The sequence below is a fragment of the Xenopus laevis genome, chromosome 6S, assembly GCF_017654675.1.
Source record: "Xenopus laevis strain J_2021 chromosome 6S, Xenopus_laevis_v10.1, whole genome shotgun sequence".
Lineage (NCBI taxonomy): Eukaryota > Metazoa > Chordata > Amphibia > Anura > Pipidae > Xenopus > Xenopus laevis.
The window spans coordinates 98,583,305-98,605,610 of NC_054382.1; the positions used below are offsets into that span (position 1 = coordinate 98,583,305).

Sequence of the window (22,306 nt, forward strand, 5' to 3'; positions counted from 1 at the left end):
ACTGTGATGTTCTGTTCCTTATTGAAATTACATGTGCAGGGAATTGTGGGGTTTGGAGGATGCAGGCTGAGGACAGCTGGCTGCTGATACAAAGTAACAGTAGTGCGGTCTAATCTGCATTTTCATGTTGATACAAAGTTACAGTAGTCAGACAGTTTAGCAAAGTAGTCAGACAGATCAGCAGGATAGCAGAGGGCTAGGTTTAGGGAACTGTTCCAAACCATTACAATTCATGAAAAGTCTGCATATTTTTTAATTGATGTATATTGCAAAGTTGCTTAAAATTATTTTTACTTTTCAAAAAGCTTAAGTTATGTTTGTGTGGAGTTCCCCTTTATTAAATAACCCCCATAGTGTCAGAAATGTATTCAGCTTGTTAAAATGGACTGTACAATATAAAAATTATATTTGCATCACTGTTCTACATGGTATCGGATTGAGGCCTCTAGGATCAACATTATATAAAGAATAATAATAGGAGCTTATTGATTCATCGTTGAACTGGCATTAAATGGAAGGCTTGATGTTGGTAGTTTTACCTCTTTCACAGTGACAGGGGGCAAAATGATACCCAGATTCCATGTGTAGCCTGCATTGACTGGATTTGTATAGTCCTGAAGGGTGGGATGTTTGATCCCTTGAACAGTTCTTCTATACGTGCACTATGGGGCAGATTTATTAAGGGTCAAATAGTAAATTCCAATTGGAATTTTTTAATTTTTTTGGTCTCAAAATTCACACATTCGATTCTTAATCCCCCAATTCAAATGTAAATTCAAATGTGAGACCATGGAAGCCTATTTTATTTGAATATTCACCACCTAAAACCTGCCGAGTTCATTTACAAGTCTATGGAAGAGGTCAATTGAACCATTTGAATATGTTAATTGCCTTCCGATATTCGAGTTGTTTTTGTTGGAGGAAAACTCGATTCGTACGATTCAAATTTGATTCGAAATTTCAGGTCGAGACCATTCCATTGAATATTAGATTTTCACATTTTTTCTTAAATAACTTCCCATTTGAATTGTATTTCCGAATTTATTAGAGAAAAAAAATTCACATAAATTCGAAATTCAACCTTTGATAAATCTGCCCATGTATGTGTGATGATGTGTGATGCATGAAACAAAGTGACTATATACATATTATAAGAAAAAGCAAAAGCTCAATAGAAACTAGGAAGACAGTGTACAGGAGTATCGTTTGGGGTGTTTGAACTGTCTCTGCAAAGTGTGCCAAATAGAAAGAGATTACCAATGTGTCCATCACTTATCTGTGTATACTCTTGTACTGCACAAAAGGTAGGTTGGATATTAAATTATCAGCCTGCATCATAAACTGAAAAAGCAGATATTATGCTTTATTATGCATGTTCTGGGGTTTTTCTCATTGTTGAGGAGCTTACACTGTAATGTTTTGTAAAGGAAACCATTAACCCTAAGGCCGGTCCTGAGTCCACATGTGCTGGGTGACTGGAAGAAATACTGGGTAAAGTACATGAAAATAGGAATTGTCTTTTGCATTTTCTGTGGAACAGTGATAGGCTTTCTTTACAAGATGGCCGACATACTTCTGTGCCTCTTCTTGCTAAAGGCACACGTGTGTTATATTTCATAAGAAGCCTCAGTGGTATGAATTTGGATAATAAGAAGTCCGAATCTAAGTAATTGTTTACTTAGTGAGCCTCTGACTCTGCTTACAATGTACTGTAAATCTCATTTAAAACCCTTCCTGTTTACGTTGAAGTTTTAACTGAATTTCCAGTGTATTTATTTGTCAAGTTTAATGCATGAATTTAAACTAGGATTAAACTATTTTAGAATGCTGGTGTTATATAAATAGTTTACTTCTATTAACTACAAATAGTTCCCTTAATCTACAAAGGTTTGTAAATATCAAATATTTAGGGATCTATTTATTAAACCTCAATTTTTTCTGGTCCACTTTTAAAGGGGAAAATTTTTTAGAGATAAATTATGCTCTGCTGCTGCTAACAATTTGAATCCAAAAATACTCCAGCTAAAACCTGTTGAAATTATGTAGAAGTCAATGGCAGATGGTCCCTTTAACAATCGGAATATGTCGTTTACCTTCAGGATTCTCATTAGAGAGAATTGTGCTGATTTTCGTTCAATAATCCGATAAATTCAAGTTTTTGGAGTGACAACCTGCGACTTTTTTTCAGTTTTGACGACAAGAAATCTTTGGATTATTGAACAAAGCCCAGAGCAGATCAGGAAATCTTCATAATATCAATGGGACATCTGCCATTGACTTCTACATGAACTTGGCATGTCTGAGTTGGAGTACTTTTTAATTTGGACTTTTAATACCGTTGAGGTTTAATAAATCTCGAAACATTAACTGAATAGTTATGGCAAGGACATACAGTACAGTATATGCTTTTCTGCCTGGTGCAGTTTGAAGTGTCACACCCACTTCTGCATTCATTTGAATGGGAAACACTTGAAACTTCTAACATAGGCATTTTCAGCACAAAAATACAGATATGGGATCAATTATTCAGAAACCTGTGATCCAGAAGGCCATCTTCAATAGACTCCATTTTAATCAAATAATTCATATTATTAGAAACAATTTGCAAGAACATGGTGTTTTGCTCCCACATTTTTACTAACATGATAATCAAGATGGTACACATGCCATTGCTTAAGTAGATGGGATTTGTACTTGCTACATAGTAACAGTGTTGTTATAGCTAGTACCTGCACTGTTAGTTAGTACACAGCATATAACAAAATGGTGGCTAAAGGTAAAGAAGCTACATAGTTAAATTGGGTTGAAAAAAGACCAGATTCTATGAAGTTCAACCCTTCCAAATGAACCCTGTGCACATACACACACTCACACTGCCCCCTCCATACACTCACATAAACTATATATACACCAAAATCTATATTAATTGTAGCTTTTGGTATCACTATAGCCTTGGCTATTATGCTTGTCCAAGAAATCATCCAAGTCAAGCCACACATCATCTGGCAGGGCATTCCACAGCCTCACTGCCCTCACTGCCCTACACTGCTTCAAATGAAAGTTCACCTGCTATCTGTCTATAATGCCCTCTAATGTTCTCAGAGTAATCATGTCCTCTCGCAGGCATCTTTTTTTCCACGTCTCTGCACTCTCTCCAGCTCATTAATATCCTTCTTAAGGACTGGAGCCCACAACTTCACTGCATAAGGTGGGGCCTTTCCAGGGACCTATAAAGAGGCAAAATTATGTTTTCATTCATTGAGTTAATGCTCTTTGTGTGCAAGACAGTACTGTATTAGCTTTAGTTAAAACAGAATGACACTGCCTGGAATTAGCCAATTTGTTTTCTACAAAATTCCCCAGATCCTTCTTCATTAAGGAAACCCCCAACACATTGCTATTTAGTGTATAACTCATAACTAATATATCATTTATATTATTTCTGCCAGAGTGTATAGTCTTGCAACATTGAACCTCTTCAAATCATTCTACAAAGTGGAATCATCCTGCATGAAACAGAGTAGAGCAAGCAGAGTATGACACACACAGGGAGCATAGGGCAGGCAGAGTATGGCACACACAGGGAGCATAGGGCAGGCAGAGTATGGCACACACAGGGAGCATAGGGAAGGCAGAGTATGGCACACACAGGGAGCATAAGGAAGGCAGAGTATAGCACACACATGGAGCATAGGGCAGGCAAAGTATGACACACAGATGGAGCATAGAAAAAGGCAGAGTATGGCACACACACAGGGAGCACAGGGAATGCAGAGTATGATGCACACAAGGAGCATAGGGCAGGCAGAGTATGGCACACTGGGAGCATAGGGCAGACAAAGCCGGACATACAGGGAGCATAGGGAAGGCAGAGTATGGCACACCCAGGGAGCATAGGGAAGGCAGAATGTGGCACACACAATCTAGAATAGTGAAGGCAGAGTATTGCACACCCAGGGAGCATAGGAAAGGCAGAGTATGGTACACAGGGAGCATAGGGCAGGCAAAGTATGACACACACAGGGAGCAGCATAGGGCAGGCAGAGTATGGCACACACAGGGAGCATAGGGCAGGCAGAGTATGGCACACACAGGGAGCATAGGGAGGGCAGAGTATGGCACACACAGGGAGCAAAGGGCAGGCAGAGTATGGCACACACTGGGAGCATAGAGCAGACAGAGTATAACACACACAGGGAGCATAGGGCAGGCAGAGTATGGCACACAGGGAGCATAGGGAAGGCAGAGTATGGCACACCCAGGGAGCATAGGAAAGGCAGAGTATGGCACACATAGGGAGCATAGGGCAGGTCGAATAGAGCAGGAGACAGGAAAACCTATCAGGACTCTAAGATGGACAGTTCATATTGTGTTACATATAGTGACACAATGCTGGTGACCCTCAAGCAGTTTGTAGGGTGTGAACAATGTGGGCGCTTTCAGTCTGGATCGGAGGTGTGAAAAGTACAGGGTTTTAGGATGTGAACAATAGATGTCTTACAGGTGTGAACAATGCAGAATTTTATAGTCTGAATTTAAGGTGTAAACAATGCAGGAGCCAGTTAATCTCAGTACTGATACCTCTTAAATCTTACACATGGTAAGCAGTCACAGCAGGCAGACATTCATGTGGGGGACCACACAAGGGGGGTCAGATGGACAGCCCTGATTTACATGATATACATTTGTTATCATCATAAAGATTTTTATTTTATGTCCATGCCATTGGCTTCAATCATTAACTTATGGTTATATTTCAGTGAGATTCATTAATTTCTTGGAGACAATACCAGGCATTTAGTGCCGTTTCAAGAAAATATGAAGCACTGGCTCTGAACTTTAAAAAAACCCTCAACAAAATGGCGCTACATGATAACAAGTTAGTATAACAGTGTTCTACTGTGCTTCTTATAGCATTCCTTATTATTCCTAGTGTACATAGGAAACCCTAATTAGAATTGTTAGACTTTTAGAATGCTTTAAAAAAGATGGAATAAAAAATAAATGTAGTGTGTTGCAGGTAACTGCAAAGTGTGCTTCTCTACCTACAGAACTACACAGCAGATTAAAGTGGGCTGAGTTGTTTTTTGAGCATTTGTATTTCAAATGGCTGTAATTTATTGCCTTTATATTTAAGCAAACATTTAGTTTAGGTAAATCCGCGTTTCCATCATTCTGGTACTGTCTGGCGGTCTAGCAGGAATAAATCATTTCTAGGATATTTTAAGCAAGTGCTTAAGATTATTTATGTTATATTGGCTTGTGCTGGCTAAGCAGCAGTAGTGTTTTATTTTTTGTGTGTCATCTCAAATAATTATTTTATTAAGGCGAAGAAGGAAAAACAACAAGTATAACACTTCCAAAATACTTATTTATAGCATGTAATCCCAAGTAAATACAAGGTCAACTGAATATATGTTTGCACCTTTAGTTTAGGATTTGAAAACTCCCTCTGAGTCATTCTGATTAGCTCTATGTCTTGGCTTCATTTGTTTTCATAGTAAAATAATAACATTGTTAAAGGGATATTGTCATGGGAAAACATGTTTTTTCCCCCAAAATGCATCAGTTAATAGTACTGCTCCAGCAGACTTGTGCACTGAAATACATTTTTCAAAAGAGCACATTGATTTTTTATATTTAATTCAGTTTCCCAGGTACCACTAGTCATGTGACTTGTGCTCTAATACATTTCAGTCTCTTTTTTACTGCTGCACTGCAAGTTGGAGTGATATCACCCCATACCCCCCAAGCAGCCTATCAATAGAACAATGGAAAGGTAACAACTTCCTGGTAGATATAAGAACAGCACTCAATAGTAAAAATCCATGTCCCACTGCGACACCTTCTGTTACATTTACTAGGAGAAACAACAGCCTGCCAGAAAGCAGTTCCATAGCGGAGCACTGGTTCTTTCTGAATGCACACGACCAGGCAAAATGACCTGAGATGGATGCCTACACACCTATATTACAACTAAAGAAAGTACACTTGTTGGGTTAGGAATACAATTTTACATGGTAGAGTGCATTATTTGCAGTTTAAACAGTGTAATTTAGAAAATACTACACCATAAAAATCATAACAGAATTCCTTTAATAAAGTAAAATCAACCCTTTAGTCAGTCAAGGGAGAGATATGATACTGCAAGCAAAAGCTGGTCCAGTGACTAAATGTTGTTTCTCCCAATGAGGATCAGTTTGTGTAGCTACATTTTTAATTTGATTATTATCTGTATTGAACTAGTTGAAACATTGTCAACAAAGAGTAATTGTCTTTTGCTCACTGGAAGTCATTTGGTTATGCCAATCATTTTTTGGACATTTTTTTTACAACTGAGAAGAAGACTACTCTTTTTGCCTTTTGCTCAATGGAAGCCATTTGGTTTGTGGATGTTTTTTCCGGGAAATAAAGAAATGGTGAATTATTATACACCACATACACTGAGTCGTGTTTATAACCTTTATGTCCAACCTCAGCCCTTTTCTGATGATGAATCTCCTCTGTTCTGGTGTCACTTTTGTTTTTGAACATATCTATAGGCGTCTGTGACAGAAGATACTTAATAACAGAATAATATTTTTTTAAATCACAAATATGAATAGCTCAACAAGCTTATCATGTGGTCCAGGTGCACCAGCCCCAGACCCTCAGCCACGGGGAGCACAAAACCGAATTGTATAACAGGAAAAGTGGGCTATCCAGAGGAATCCACAGGGCCAAAAATCTGTTAAAAAATAAATTTTTATTGGTCAAAGTTAAAAATGTACATACATCTCCTAGGGCCCATATAGCCCCGCTTTTCCTGTTATACAAGAAAATAATTGATGCCCACATAGTTCCATATTAGAATGGAGGTCTGATCAATGACCAGTTTGATAAGCATCATGTACAAGTTCATTATGTGAATAGGTCACTCTGCTAAAGAGATACACTTCTTAATCCCCATTTCACAAAGCATTCAAAACAATATTAAAGAACAACTCAGGGTGGGTTTGCCACCATTATTGATATATATCTAAAAAGCTATTTTTACAGGAAATAGGAGCAACAACCATAGAAATAAATATCTCTAATAAACTAGACCTCACTAAAACCAAGAACATTAATGGTTTAAAAAAAAATCAGGTGATATGTTTAAACATTCAGGATTCACATTAGTTTGCTTTTTTCTTTGCAGCATTCACCTTAGTACACTCTACTCCTTTCTCAGGAGTCTGTCTTAGAACTCCTTCTTCTATGCTGTGCAAGTCAGAGTCGGTCTGTAAAGAACAAGGAGTTTGAAATGAATAGTGTATACCCCCTGTCCTGCATGAACCGACTCGATTTGCAGCCCAGCAGAAGCTGTTCCAAGAGGGAAGGAATAGAGCGCACTAGGGTTCATTCTCATTTTAAAGAAACAGAAAATATTTTAAACATGTTTACAAAGTTTCTTCTTTTAGTTTCTACTTTATTAGAGATATTTGTGATAGTTCCAGATGATAGACTGGCAACTTTGATGCCTACATACTGTATACTAAGGAAGTGCTATCCTATTGATAGGAAATGTGTTTACTTGCATGTTCTGTATATTCCCTATAAGCACAACTCTTTAAAAATTAAAGAATGTAAAATTGTGTTTCCAGAAACAGAACAGTTATTGAAATAGCATTACTCTATAATAAACTATAGATATAGGTGCAGAATTATCAAAGGTTGAAGTTTTTTTTTAATTCGAATGAACTCGAATGACCTCGAAATTTGAATAGTATCTTATTTAAGAAAAAACTCAAATGAATGTTACCGACCTGAAAACTCAAATCGAATTTAAATCCAATTCAACTAAACTCAGAAAAAAACTCAAATGTCAGGAAGGCTATTAACATCTTCAAATGGGTCACTGGACCTCTGCCATTGACTTCTAGATGAACTCGGCAGGTTTTAGGTGGGGAATAATTGAATATGAATCGTTCCCAGGGTCCACGTATGATAAATCTTGAATTTGAGTTTGGATTATTCCCAGCTCGAATTTGTGAGTTTTGAATTTTAATTTCCAATTCTAACCTTAATAAATCTGCCCCATTCTGTATGCTTTAATTGCTTTCAGGATCTTTAATGGTTATTGGGCTAGCTACAGTGCAAATATTTTCTAGACAAAGATATTTTAGTACTATCTAACTATTTCACAGAGACTTTAAAGGCCTTACTCTCTCCTACATTTTTTCCTGCTGTAAGGTTTATTTCAGTCTTAAAGGAGTAAAAAAAAAAATCCACTGGACATTTAACATCTGGAATTTCTTTGTATGGTAGAAAGAAGGGAACACTATAAATTTAGCCAGGACTCATGCACCAAAAAGTATGATAAATCACATTATCATGGAGGGAGTTCAGCTTCTATCTGGGAGATGCACCACTTTATCATTATATCATACAAGAGTATTTTATTAACAGGACAGTTTGTTCTTTCAGGAAAACCTTTATCTGACCATTGCTTAGTTTTACCGTATTGACCATCTTAGAGCACATATGTTCTCAATTATAATTTGGAAAAAGCAATTCCAGGATAAATGGACAAGATCAGCTACTGAGCAGTCCTACATTGTACAATGAACCCTAAACCTTCAATTCAATAGACTCTAAAGACATTAAATTCATTATATTAACTTTGTGATTGTCACATGTCTATGGAACAGAATGATGTGCTGGGCATGAAGCAGAAGACCAATGTCCTTGGTGGACATGCAGACCAGAAAACACAATAGCTTCTTAAAGTGGACCTATCACCCAGACACAAAAATCTGTGTAATAAAAGTCCTTATCAAATTAAACATGAAATCCAATTTCTAATTTTTATTAAAGCATTCATAGCTGTTGTAAACTCATTTAAAAATCTCAGCTGTCAATCAAATATTGTCTGCCCCTCCTCTATGCCATGGGCATAGAGGCGGGGCAGACAATTACTTTCACTTTCCATTCAGCACTTCCTAGATGTCACTGCTCTCTCCACATTCCCCCGTTCTCTTTACCATTTAATTGTGTAACCAGGGCATGGGAATGGACATCGGGTCCCCCATTCTGGTGCACAAACAAGATTCTGAGATGATGCAAGGCTTTCCTTAAAAGCAGTGTCCACAAAATGGCTGCTGCCTGCTTGCTATCATTTTGAATTCCCAGACTGAAGGAAACACGATTCAAATAATTTATATAGTGTAATTAAAGTTCATTTTGCTTGACTAATGTGATTAAATAGGATTTGGAATAATTCTTTTGGGGGACGGGTCCCCTTTAAAGGGCCATAGCAGTACCCCCATGTTCAACAGTAATTCAGTGTATGGGGCTGGCACTGAACATACATTCTTGTTTGCCTATTGTTTTAATTGTTTTTTGCCCTGACCAAAGCAAATAATTTAATTTTGAGAAGCGAAGAAGGTAGTTAAGTAAATCACTGCCCCACTGATAAACTTCCTGTATAGTGAATTTCCTTTGGTAACACCAAAAAAAAAATTCAGTGTTTTAGTTGTGCAAGTACACAAAAGCTTTTAATGCACTTTGTTATTTAATTTAGAGGATAGGGCTACTATGTTATTTCCCAGCAGCCATACCTCTAAAACTGTCCGTACACAAGCCAATATAAGCTGCTGATTCCGCCCCGGAAGATTTTGGGCTAACATATGGACTTTTCCAGATGCTTGCCCAATTAATATCTGGATGAAACCTAATTTGGTCCAGTGCATTGGAGGCCAAATTGCCATATTAAGTTGTGGCCTGTTGTGCTACCCTCCAGACTCCATTCTTGGGGCATGGTGACATGTGTTGCTGGCACACTACACCACCTCCAATGGCGTGGTTTATCAAGGTTCATATTTAAATTTTTGCCACAATTTGGTTTTTTTTGCACAAAACATCACAAATTTCTGGTATATTAAGCACGAAAAACTTGACTGTCAAAATTCAGCATAAAAAAAGCTGGCAAGCTCAATGGGAGTTGTCATAGGAAAATTCGAGCCAATTTTTTAATTAGAGATTTTTGAGTTTTTTTGAGCTTGTAAACTCACAAATTCAAGCTTTTAAGCCTAAAAACTCAAAAAATTCAAGGTATTTAAGTTTTTTCCCACAAATGCATTCAATGCATTCAATAGAGTTTTTTAAATGCACTATTTCTCTCTGTGTTTTTATGATGCTAATGAAACGATAAATAGTTGCTGACTAGTGTTTTGTAGGCTAGAAGTGTTTTATTTTCATCAAGGGGATGCATGTTATATTTTCCACTGTCACCAGCAGAAAGAGTTGCCATGTGTTTTTTTACTTGACAATAATAGCTGCAACTTGCACTCCTTTAATCATACCATACAGTAAAATTTTTGTGACATGTCCCCTGACAAAGTTGTAATCGTTTCTCACAACACAATGGGTTACATATATAACATATATTCTACTTTCTTGGCTAAGCTGGAGCAGCATCCCATGTCAGTGACACTGCAACAAAGATTAGCATTTTAGAGGCTAGATTCATATGTATGTTACAGTTCTACTCTCAAAGTTCCTGGGAACTCTGCCTGCAATTATAACTGTAGCTGGTCGAGCAAATGCATTTTACAATCAATGAAATCAATCAAAAAGAGGCACATGCCTAGGGCCCGGGTTGCCTAGGGTGCCCGAATTTGAAATCAAAGGCTTATGTCTTAACCAAGCACCCATTGTTTCCAGTTCAGCGTTTCTATAAAGATTTACACGGTTAATTTAATTTTAAAAAAGGCACGGGGAATCTAACCCACACGAGGAATTTCCAAACACCCTTGACGTTGCTCACCGTTTAAGGCTAGTGGCCCGGGTGCTTGTTGCCCCGGACCCTGCACTGGAGTTCCACAATTATCTATGTCCTATGGGGCTCCCTGTAAACCACCATAAATCACTTATGTCTTAACCACCTCGGTAAATTATATGAGGATACTGGGAGTTGTAGTTCAAAAATAGCTAGAGGGTAATGAATTTAACATTTATTCTCATATAAAGTGCTGGTATTACATTTTAGATAAACAGCCAAGGCTTGTCTTAATGCTATAAATAAACCACTTTAAATCGTAATATAAGCAACATGAGGGTATGAGCTGTATCCATTGGATGACATATAATGGTTATATGACTCACAGTCACTCACTTGGTATTTGTTTGGAGTACATATGGACACCATTGCCTGGTGAGCAATAATAATAATTTCTGTATTTCACTGTACTGTACAACAGAACTTACACATTAGTTTTATTAGTGATGAATTGCGCTTCTGAAACATTCAGGGGTGCTTCGCCAATGAGGCAAGTTGAGGCTATTGCCTCAGGCGGCACCAACCCACTAGGTACCAGGGGCAGCAAAAATGCTGCTCCTGGTAATTTAAGAGCGAATTTCCAGGGGAGGGGGGCAGCAGCAACTGCTGCTGCCTCAGGCGGCGGAGGGGCCCGGATCGCCCCTGGAAACATTACCCCCTTTCCCGTTTTCTTGGAAATCAATGATGCAGTCATATTCTGCTCATGCCTGCAATGAATGAAATGTTTGATTTTGGGATTTTGCCAAATACTGTCAGTTTAGGCAGTCTGGGAGATGCAGCAAATGGTCCTGGCATAAAGACATGGGAAAAATGCTTTCTCCAAGTGCACATTTTCCCTTTGTTTTACTCACACTGTTTACAAAAAGTTAGGACACTGTGCAAACTGTAAATAAAAACAGAATAGACAAAAAGAAAACAAATCTTTTTATATTTAAGGGAGCTAGCTAGCACATGGGCAGATTCGGGGAGATTTAGTTGCCTGGCGACTAATCGTCTCTTCTGCGGGGTGACAATCTCCCTGAACTGCCTTCCCCCTGCTATAATGAGAAAATGCCAGCGCCAATGCATTTGTGGCGCTTCAATTTCTGAAGTCGCACGAAGTTTACACGTGAGGCAACTTCAGGCGACTTCAGAAATCGAAGCGCCTCGAGTGCATTGGTGCTGGCGTTTTCTCTTTATAACAGGCAGAAGGCAGGGGGAAAGCAGTTCGGGGAGATTGTCACCCCGCAGAACTAAATCTCCCCGAATCTGCCCATGTGCTTGAACCCTAACATAGTGCTCCAAATCTTTTGGAACGGGGGTTTTAAACATTGCAGAAATATTTCTCAGCACAGAAATTAAAGTGAAGATATCATACATGAAGCCTATGTATGCCCATTGTCTCAGTGGAGCTTACAATATAAGGTCATTATCTCATAGATATGTATTAAAGGGGTTGTTCACCTTTGAGTTAACTTTTAGTATGATGTAGAGAGTGATATTCTGAGACGATTTGCAATTGGTTTTCATTTATTATTATTAGTGGTTTTTGAGTTATCTAGCTTTTTTTTCCAGCAGGTCTCCAGTTTGCAGTGTCAGTAATCTGGTTGCTAGGGTCCAAATTACCCTAATGACCAAGCATTGATTTGAATAAGAAACTGGAATATGACTAGGAGAGGGCCCGAATAGAAAGATGAGTAATAAAAAGTAGCAACAACAATATATTTGTAGCCTTACAGAACATTTGTTTTTTAGATGGGATCAGTAGCTGGAAAGAGTCAGAAAAAAAGGCAAATACGTGAAAAAAAATATAAAAAATGAAGATCATTTGAAGAGTTACTTAGAATTGGGCATTATATAACACACTAAAAGTTTGCAGAAAGGTGAACCACTCCTTTAAGATCACTTTTATCTTCCATGTTTTTGAGGGCGGGGTGGGTAAACCTGACTACCTACAACTTTGGGATTGTCACACTGAATGAAGTGCTGGGCTTGAAGGCCCTGCTCAGATTTCCTTGCTTATATCATACTTCAGTTTCCTTTACTATAAGCAGTGATCCCCAACCAGTAGCTCACAAGCAACATGTTGCTCCCGACCCCTTGAATGTTGCTCCCAATGGCCTCAAAGCAGTTGCTTATTCCTCAGTTCTTGTCTTGGAGGCATGTCAAACAGAGCCTTCTGTAGGTTGTCAATCCACATAGGCACTACCAAATAGCCAATCACAGCCCTTATTTGCCAGACAATCATCTTTATTATTGTGTCGGTCCCCATAATCTTTTACATTTGAATGTGGCTCCGAGGTAAAAAGGTTGGGCAACTCTGCTAAAAGGTTATCAGATATTTTTTAAAATCTGGGCATTCAAATAAATACAAACTGGTGTGGACAACTGATTGAAACACAACCAGTGCAGCACTTCTAGCTGAATTTTCTACGTGTCCCCTAATTTTTCATAATCTGATGAATGCACTTTAATTTTGTCCGGATGCTTTATAGTTTCCCAGTCCACACACAGATCTTTAATACCAACTCTTTGCATTTTATCTACAATTGTTTTGTAAAGCAACTTCTTTAATCATGTTCCTTTATGTTGCCAATCGTCCCTAATAAGTGTCATTCTATGTATCCTGTATGCCTCTAGTGCTACACAATGCCTTCTCCTTAAAGATTCCATAGTGAGCATTGTAAGTTTATCAATAGAGCCTTGTGCAAGCCATAACCAACTGGGGACCAGATTGGTGGCAAGACGTAGTGAGAAAGATGTGCTGTGCCAGGCACATACTTGTAGTGTTAAGCATTATAAAGGCATCGTTTTTTTTTCACGATTACTTATGATGACATTATAAATTGTTAAGTATGTAGCATAGCCCTATTCAGACTTGGTATTAGTATTTAAAAGAAATGTAGACAGTTTGTGTGTAGACTTACGTCATTTAATTTTTCCATAAAAATGAGATTTGCTTTATACTTTTTAAAGGAACAGTTCAGTGTGAAAATAAAAACTGTGTAAAATAAAAAATGTTTCTAATATAGTTAGTTAGCCAAAAATGTAATGTATAAAGGCTGGAGTGACTGGATGTGTAACATAATAGCCAGAACACTACTTCCTGCTTTTCAGCTCTATAACTCTGAGTTAGTCAGCGACTTGAAGGGGGGCCACATGGGACATAACTGTTCAGTGAGTTTGCAATTGATCCTCAGTATTCAGCTCAGATTCAAAAGCAACAGATATGACCCATGTGCCCCCCCCTCAAGTCTCTGATTGGTTACTGCCTGGTAATCTGGTTAACCAGTCAGTGTAAAGCAGTGATCCACAACCAGTAGTTCGTGAGCAACATGTTGCTCTCCAACCCCTTGGATGTTGCTCCCAGTGGCCTCAAAGCAGGTGCTTATTTTCGAATTCCTGGCTTGGAGGCAAGTTTTGGTTGTATAAAAACCAGACGTACTGCCAAACAGAGCCTCAATGTAGGTTGACAATCCTCAAAGGGGGTACTAAATGGCCAATTACAGCACTTATTTGGCACTATCGGAACATTTTTCATGCTAGTGTTGCTCCCCAACTCCTTTTACTTCTGATGTTGCTCAGGGGTTCAAAAGGTTGGGGATCCCTGGTGTAAAGAGAGCTGAAAAGCAGGAAGTAGTGTCCTGGCTATTATGTTACACATCCAGTCACTCAAGCCTTTATACATAACATTTTTGGCTAACTAACTATATTAGAAACATTTTTTATTTTACACAGCCTATCTATTTACCCAGTTTTTATTTTTATACTGAACAATTCCTTTAATCTATAATAGCAGATTTAGGATTGACTGTAAAAACTGTCACAAAATATAGAACTACTTGCATTTAAGAATCAACTTTAAATGAAAAGGATATTAAAAGAACTAGAAAGGGTATTTACTGTACTGTGACAGCATTGTTCAATGGAGGATTATAAATACATATTATAAGTGTAGAGCCCCTTCACAGGACCATGAAAAAACAGCAGGCACTCAGATCCCACAGACAGGAAAATTAAAGGAACTGCAAATAGTGGATATACACAAAGCCTTACACATTTCATGTTCTTAGATACTTTTTTATTAAAGTCTGAATGCCCCAACAAATTTGTGTTTTTTTACTATAAAATTGAAATTTTTATTGCGAAAAAAAAAAACCTGTAATTTTTTGGGATTTATTATACCCCGAGGATGAAAAAAAAAATCCGGCATCTCAGAACTGCCGAGGTTGCATATAAGTCAATGGGAGAAGTCCCGAAGGTATCTTGGTCTGTAATGGGTTTCGTGCAATAATCCGAAGCGTTTGTGGTTTTCAAGCAAAAATCGTACGATTACTTTTTTTCACGTTTTTTCTGGGGTTTTTTTTCACACAGGAAATTTTCTGGAAAATGTATTGATAAATAAAGGGAAAATACCCATGCGGATTTGATCAGAGTAGTTTTCAGAAAAGAATGAGATAAATTCGGATTTTGATAAATGGGCCTCACTGTCATATCCCCCCTGACCAGGTTCGAGCTCCAACTAAACCAATGAGATTACCATAATGGCCTTGATCCCCTGTCCCTGACTTCAAGAGGCACAGCTGAACAGTGGGGTTGGCGGTTTTTAATCTTATGACAGTTGTATTTTATGTCTTGTCGCTTATAGTTTTAAATTTCTCTTGCAGGAGGTGTCTATCAAAGCCTGATGACTAAGATTCCTAGCAAACCGTGTGTGAAAGCGTGGAAGTGACATTTCTCCAATTCTTGCCGTCCCACAGTAGACCTCTGTCTTTTAACTTGGTGATGATTGTGGGGTTTCATATTCTATAAATATTTGTAAGTAACAAGTATTTTGAATCTCTGATGAATATTCCCATGCGGAGTGAAATATTAGCTATTTGAAATGCAATATACAGGAACCCCTTATCGGAACACCCGTTATCCAGAACACTCAGAATTAAAGGATGGCTATCTCTCATAGACTCCACGTCAAGCAAATAACTGATTCCTTTCTGTAATAATAAAGCAATACCTTGTACTTGATCCTAACGTTAAAGCATGAATCCATATTGGTGGCAAAACATCCTTCAACAATCCGTTCCTATGTTTAAATGATTTTTAGCAGACGAAAGGCAGGTTATCCAAATTACAGAAAGATCCCTTATCTGGAAACCCCCAGGTACCATGTATTCAGTATGATAGGTCCTAAATCTGTATTTTTTTTAAAGTATTTATGAAAATATATGGAGCGTGTTCCTCTTTAGACATCACGCCTGGATTTTTTGCCAGTTATTAACTAATCAACAACTTAGAAGTAAGAAGACCCTGCATCAGACTCGGGGGGTCGCTACTGTATCTTCTGTAGGAGGGCAGGAGGTTGACCCAAGCATATGCATGATTTGCCAGGCCAACAAACCTACACCACTGCCTTTCAGTTCCAATTAAATCGAAATTAAATATTTTTATTCTTTCACTGTTGCGATGATATTTGTATATTTTGTGTTAAAAAAATAATGTCAACTACTGAAACATATTGACATTTAGAATTGAATGACTAGCATGAATCGCGCCTTCAAAGGACATTATCCACTTAACCATTTACTGGCCAGTCAGAATAATGAAATACATAATTGATTTTATATTATTGACAAGTGGTTTACAACTATTTGTAGTGATTATATTTAAACAAGTAATGTTTGATTGAGTTTGGGATTTTTTGTTTTTAAGTAAATCTTTTATACACTGTGCAGTGATGAGCATACCCTCCTTTTACATTGAGGTTTGGCTAAACCAAAAACCAGTTTAAAGTAAAATATGATAATTGGTGAAAAACAACTTAGCCAACATGCCTCTTACAAAGTGTGTATTATTTTAATTTAAATGGGTTCTTAACCTACTGGCAGAATTAACTGCCAATACACTGCTTTGGCAACCAGATGAGTCTGTTCACACAATGCAGTCTAAATGCACATCTTATAAGAAGTTGCTGAACACACTCCAAATTGACCAGCTGTGCCAAGATGTTTATCTTTCTTCTCTGCATTGAAAAGGTATTTACCATTATATTGATAATACATGAAAATAAACAACTGCGCCATTTACTAGCCATTTTCAGGGGATGTCTCTTTTTTGTTTATGATGTCACTGCATAGTTTATGTGTGGATATATTTGTTGCAGATCAGCTGGTGGGCCGGAATGGGTAAATTGTGGTTGTCTAGTTTTACCGTTTTAAAACAACGATTAAAGGGGTTCAACATACTGGTGGGATTTTGTTGCATCTGATCAGAAATGAAGCCTATACAACTGGAACATACATATACATTTTATATTTATATAAATATAAAAAAATGTATATCAGAAGTCAGTTCTCGTTGCTTGTCCTCCTTGTCTACCCTCTAGTGCTGCTTATATGCAGTTTCCTAGTTATTCTCATGGTGTTTGCAACAAGCACAGTGTTCCACTTTCTTGTTTATTTAGTACAGTTCACTGCAGAGGCAAAAGGCCTGGAAATGATGTTAAAAAGCTTATGGAAGACTTGTGTTTCTCAAGATCTCACTGAATATGACGTGTGTACATTTATATTGTTGTGTGTATTGGTTTGGTGTCCTGTGGGTTCTGTTCAGTACATGGATATTCTGTGTTGTGAATGATATACACAATTGCTACGTCACATAGGCATTCAGCCATCTTGTTCTGTATAAAGGTCCCATCTTGGAGACAGTAGCTGAGGGAAATGTAGCTGGGTGAGGCAGTGTGTGTAGGTGATGTTCTCGTTTAGAGATATAGGCGTGTGTCGTTGTGCAGAGTGCCAGTCCCTATCTCCCTGGTGTGTAGTGTGTAATGTGCATGTAATGTTCATACTGAATAGGAAACAGGCGCAGAGGAAATGGTTAGAGGGCCAGGCAGGCAGGGCTAGTGTTTCTGTAAGTGCTGCAGCAGAGGAAGGGAGGGAGGAGGAAGAGTGGAGGGGCTGTGCTGAGGGATGGGAGTAAAGGAAGGGGGAGGTGAGTTATCAGGTGGTCTCTAGTGCTTTTGACTTGACAGATGCGGGCTTGTTTCTCTGGCCACCCCCACCTTTGTCTTGGGTTGGTCTATTGTGATTGTTATTTTCCGCGCATTGGTGCGGTCCTCCACACACTACTACGGCGAGCCTTCTGTAAGGAGCCGAGGAGTTAGCTGGTTGCCATGACAAGGGACCGGGTCATGTGATCAGGATGCTGCTCCAGGCTGTTTTGACGTCAAGCTGTAGACAGAGCGAGTGAGAGAGAGAGAGGGATCCGTGGCACAGCAGTAGCAACAGCAACAGCAGCAGCAGGAGGGACTGAGCCCGCCCGCAGCACACGCACACCCAGCCGCTGCTCACCCTCCATTCTCCCATTGACTCTGCTCGGAACCGGGACAGTTCCAATGCCGGGTCCGACCCAAACGCTGTCCCCAAATGGAGAAAACAACAACGACGTCATTCACGATAACGGGACTATCATCCCTTTCCGAAAGCACACGGTGCGGGGCGAACGTTCCTACAGGTAATGGGGGGCGAGGCGGGGGTCTTTTCTTCCTATTGCAGCAATAATGGGCAGTGGAGCCCAGGGATGTCATGTCTGTTCTGCAGCCAGCTAAACCCCCATTGGAGGAGGGAGGGAAGGAAGGCTGCAGTTGCGACTGGACTACATCCTCTGCCTGATCTGTTACATAATGTTACACTCATTAACCCATTGGCTGCTGGGCCCTTGTCCCCTTTCCATTGGGCACGGGCGGCTACAGGGGAATCTTAAGTGCCTATTCACCCTTCAAACCTGAACCTCATTTTTGTGCTACAAGAAAGATAATTGTAGTAAATGTAAATGAAATATATGAATGCAAGCAACATGTATATAAAGAGCAGGCCTCCCTGAGGGAATGCTCCACTGAGCAGTCACATTACACTCACATTACAGTCCCTACTCTCAGCAGACACCTTTTTATCAGCCAGCCCTTTTTCTTAGGAGGTTTTCTCATTGCAAAGCAACGGGTGGCTTGTTACACACGCAGGAGAGAAAAGCCAATTTTCTGCCACGAACAAGATCTTGATGCATGTTACATGAGGCCATGTAGTGCAATCGTAACATGGGTGCTACAGAGCATTCCATTTTTACAATATTCTCCCTTTTTTCGTGGGAATTTTGCTTAAAACATTGTTTGAAAAAAGACCACCAGAGTCATTCATTTTGTCACACCAGAGTCATTCATTTTGGCACACACACGCACACACCAAATGTGTTTTGCAGAGCCATCGGCATTCAGATGGCAGCCTTTATTTCAGGAGGGAAGGGCAGGAATGAGAAGTGAGAGTTTGCTTGTTTGGCTGCATGGAGCCATTGCTTTCTTTGGCTGACAGACAGTAGAAAAAAAGGAAGGAAATGGCAGTTGGGAGAGACTGAGACAGCTTGTGCTCGCTGGGTGAAGATGAAGTGTGCATGTCGTGTAAAGCAGCAGATTGATAGGGCTTTGCAAGGGCCACGCTTGTCCATTGGTGGAAGCCTAGTTTGCACAGGGTCAGGGCTGCCTTTAACTCCTTCTACTTCAGAGGTCCTTTAAGTGCATTTTATAGGCCATCTGTTTTATTGTGAGGCATAATGGTTGTCCAAACACCTGCACGGAAAGAGATGCATGATTCTCATATGCGGCAGTTTTGTCACACATGACTGATAGCATCTTGTATGTGTTTAGATATGATGGGTGCTGGGCGACGTAAAAAAAGGCTTTGCTTCTAGATTAAGAATTACAAATAAATCAGAATATTCAGGCAGTAAATGTTTCTGGGGATGTTCAAGGTGACATTCAGAATTATGTGTTTGTATTTGAACAATTACTATATAGTATCCTGTTTCTAAATATAAATATATACTGTATAATGACATCCCTATATGCACAAGAGCAGTAGCAACCCATAGACAACAAGATTCTGCTGTGAACAGAACATCTCTATGTCTCCAGAGCTGAGATCTGTATTTGCAGGATTTTTGCAGTAATGGAACCATCAGTGTGTTGTGGCTTTGGCATTTATTTTTATTTCTGCTCCAGAAGAAAACAATGCCCTGGTGCATCTGAGAATGAATAGGGGAGGTTGTTGTCAGTCTGCTGTTAATATATATTGTTTGCTAGTGGAATATTGGCCACATCAAGTTGAGCCCATTAGTGGGAACTGGAATCTCAAAAGGGTCGGAAGATGCTATGTCCTTTGTCACTGCTGCAGGGCTTGTTTTGATGAACAGCTTGAAGCGTGCATTTGCATATCTAAAGATGGCTGCCCAGTTAAAAGACTGGATAAACTTAGACATTGTATTGTAGGGTAAAAATGTGTTCAGCAAACCATACTAGACTGAAAGTTTGAAAGCAGAAGGAGTACTTACAACATGTCTAATTATGTTAGTTTTTTGAATGTATGAAACAATTTTGTTAATAGATATTAGATTGTAAGGTTTTAAGGACACGGCTACAATAAATCCTAGTTTGCATTCACATGTCACCATTTGTTACTTTTGAGCATAATACACTACATTTAGCCTTGCTTTGGCTGAAACAAGTGTTTCACATTCCTGGGCCTAATGCCAGGATTGTATTGTCACCTCTCCAGGTATTTATTGTACAGTCTGTGATTTCACTTCAATTTACAGTGGACTCTTCTGCATGCCAGTTATTGTGCCAAAAGCCACACATACTGTTTCTAGAGTAGAATGATCTGGCATAATGGTAGGTACATTCTTGTACAACTACTTACATATTACCAGTATTCAGCACAATACACCTTTGTATGTAATTAGCATAGCTGTGCCAAGAGCAAGGATATGACGCTACTTTATTACTACGTTTATTACTAATGTGCCAGATCTGTGGCAGAACTACCGCTCAATATTATGAGTTAGCTGCTGGAATGTGAGAACCAAAGCACATTGTATATTGTGAAAGAGTTAACTCTTCTTTTTGTATGTATTGTATTTTCAGCAGGCAGTGGTGTCTGAGTAGATGGCATGTATCTTGCTGCTGGCCAGACAGCTTGTTATACAAATATCACCACAAAACTAAGCCAGGCAAACCAATGTTTTACGTGCATATTTGCTTTCTCAATTCTTGGCAGGGAGGCAGATATTCCAAAAGTCCCTTTCTCCACTATGTTCCTATATATAACACTGCGCTTGGCTTGCTTTCATAAACACATTGTATAATAAGCTCTTTTGTTAGACAGCGTCCAGTACTTGCTGCTATTCAACAATTAACCTTAAAGGGGAACTATCGCAAAAATGAATATTCAATATAAGCTTCCGCATACTGAAATAAGAAACTTTCTAAATACAATCAACAACATTTTCTGCATCGTTTCTGAAATAATCAAGTTTATCTTCGCTATCCCTCTCTCAGCATCTGTTTCTCTTCATTCTCTCTTCATGCATAATTTGTCAGATATTCATTGACAGTTAGATTCAATATATCTTATAGGGGGGGTTCCTCTCCTAAAAGATATATTAGAGCTCACTCAAATAGCTGATTTTAGTACAAACAAAATCAAACAAAATAACTGCTTTTTGCACAAATCCTGCATGTAGAGAGGCATGATATCTGGTGATTTTAATAGAGTGAGCTCTAGTGATGGGCGAATCTGTGCTGAAACTCCCGAAATGGTGAAAAATTTGCGAAACGCATTGGGGGACAATTTTCATACATGCGACTATTTGGTCCAACTGCATTAAAGTCAATGTGCGTCCAATTTTTTTTAAGTGGCGGATTTTTCGCTGGCATTCGTGAATTTGTGTATTTGTGTCTGTCAAATTTATTCGCCCACCACTAGTGAGTTTTAATTCATCTTCTAGGCAAAAGGAGCCCCCCTATAAGATATATTGGATCTAACTGTCAATGATATCTAACACTCAACTCCTGAATGAAGAGAAACAGATGCTGAGAGAGGAATAGTGAACATAAACTTGATTATTTCAGAAACAGTACAGACTTTTTAATTGATTGTATTTAGAAAGTTTCTTATTCCAGTATGATGAAGCTTATACTCAATTTTCATTTTCGCATTAGTTCCCCTTTAAGCGGATGCTTTCTAGTCTATTCTTAAGAGACACATTCACCACTATTGTCTAGTATTACTGGAAGGCAACAAGTCAATACAAACTTGTGTGTACATACAATTTGTTAGAGGTGAATAAAAACTAAAATACCCATTGTTATTATACAAAAGGACATGTTGTGACACTAATATATCTGCTTTCTCGTAGTGTTCTAGAATTCAGTGATGTCACATTGAACACAGCCTGTGTTTTACACAGTGTAATTAAATGGGAGCTTATCTCTTGTAGTGAAGAGTGTCATATTGGTAGCAGTTAAGATTAATGGCATCACTTATGTCTGCATTGTTGGTTGAGTGGCCTACTGGTTAAATATAACTAAATATCACATTAGAGTAGGTGTAATAAGTCAGTCACCCGTTGCACAGAACTAGAGTATACCTCCTTTGATACATCCCAAAGCTCTTCACATTTAACCCTATATGTTTAGCAGCT

General features: G+C 38.8%; 1 protein-coding gene across 2 annotated transcripts in view; it reads left to right on the forward strand.

The window, feature by feature from the left end:
- Positions 1 to 22,306, forward strand: part of mapre2.S (microtubule associated protein RP/EB family member 2 S homeolog) — a 93,560-nt gene that overhangs the window by 23,480 nt on the left and 47,774 nt on the right. The window contains exon 2 of one of the 2 annotated variants that reach the window (XM_018268550.2): positions 15,448 to 15,598. Coding sequence is in view for 1 of the 2 variants with exons in the window: in NM_001085729.1 (NP_001079198.1) it covers positions 18,171 to 18,289 (119 nt within the window). In the remaining variant the exon portion in view is untranslated. 2 annotated transcript variants of the gene reach the window in all.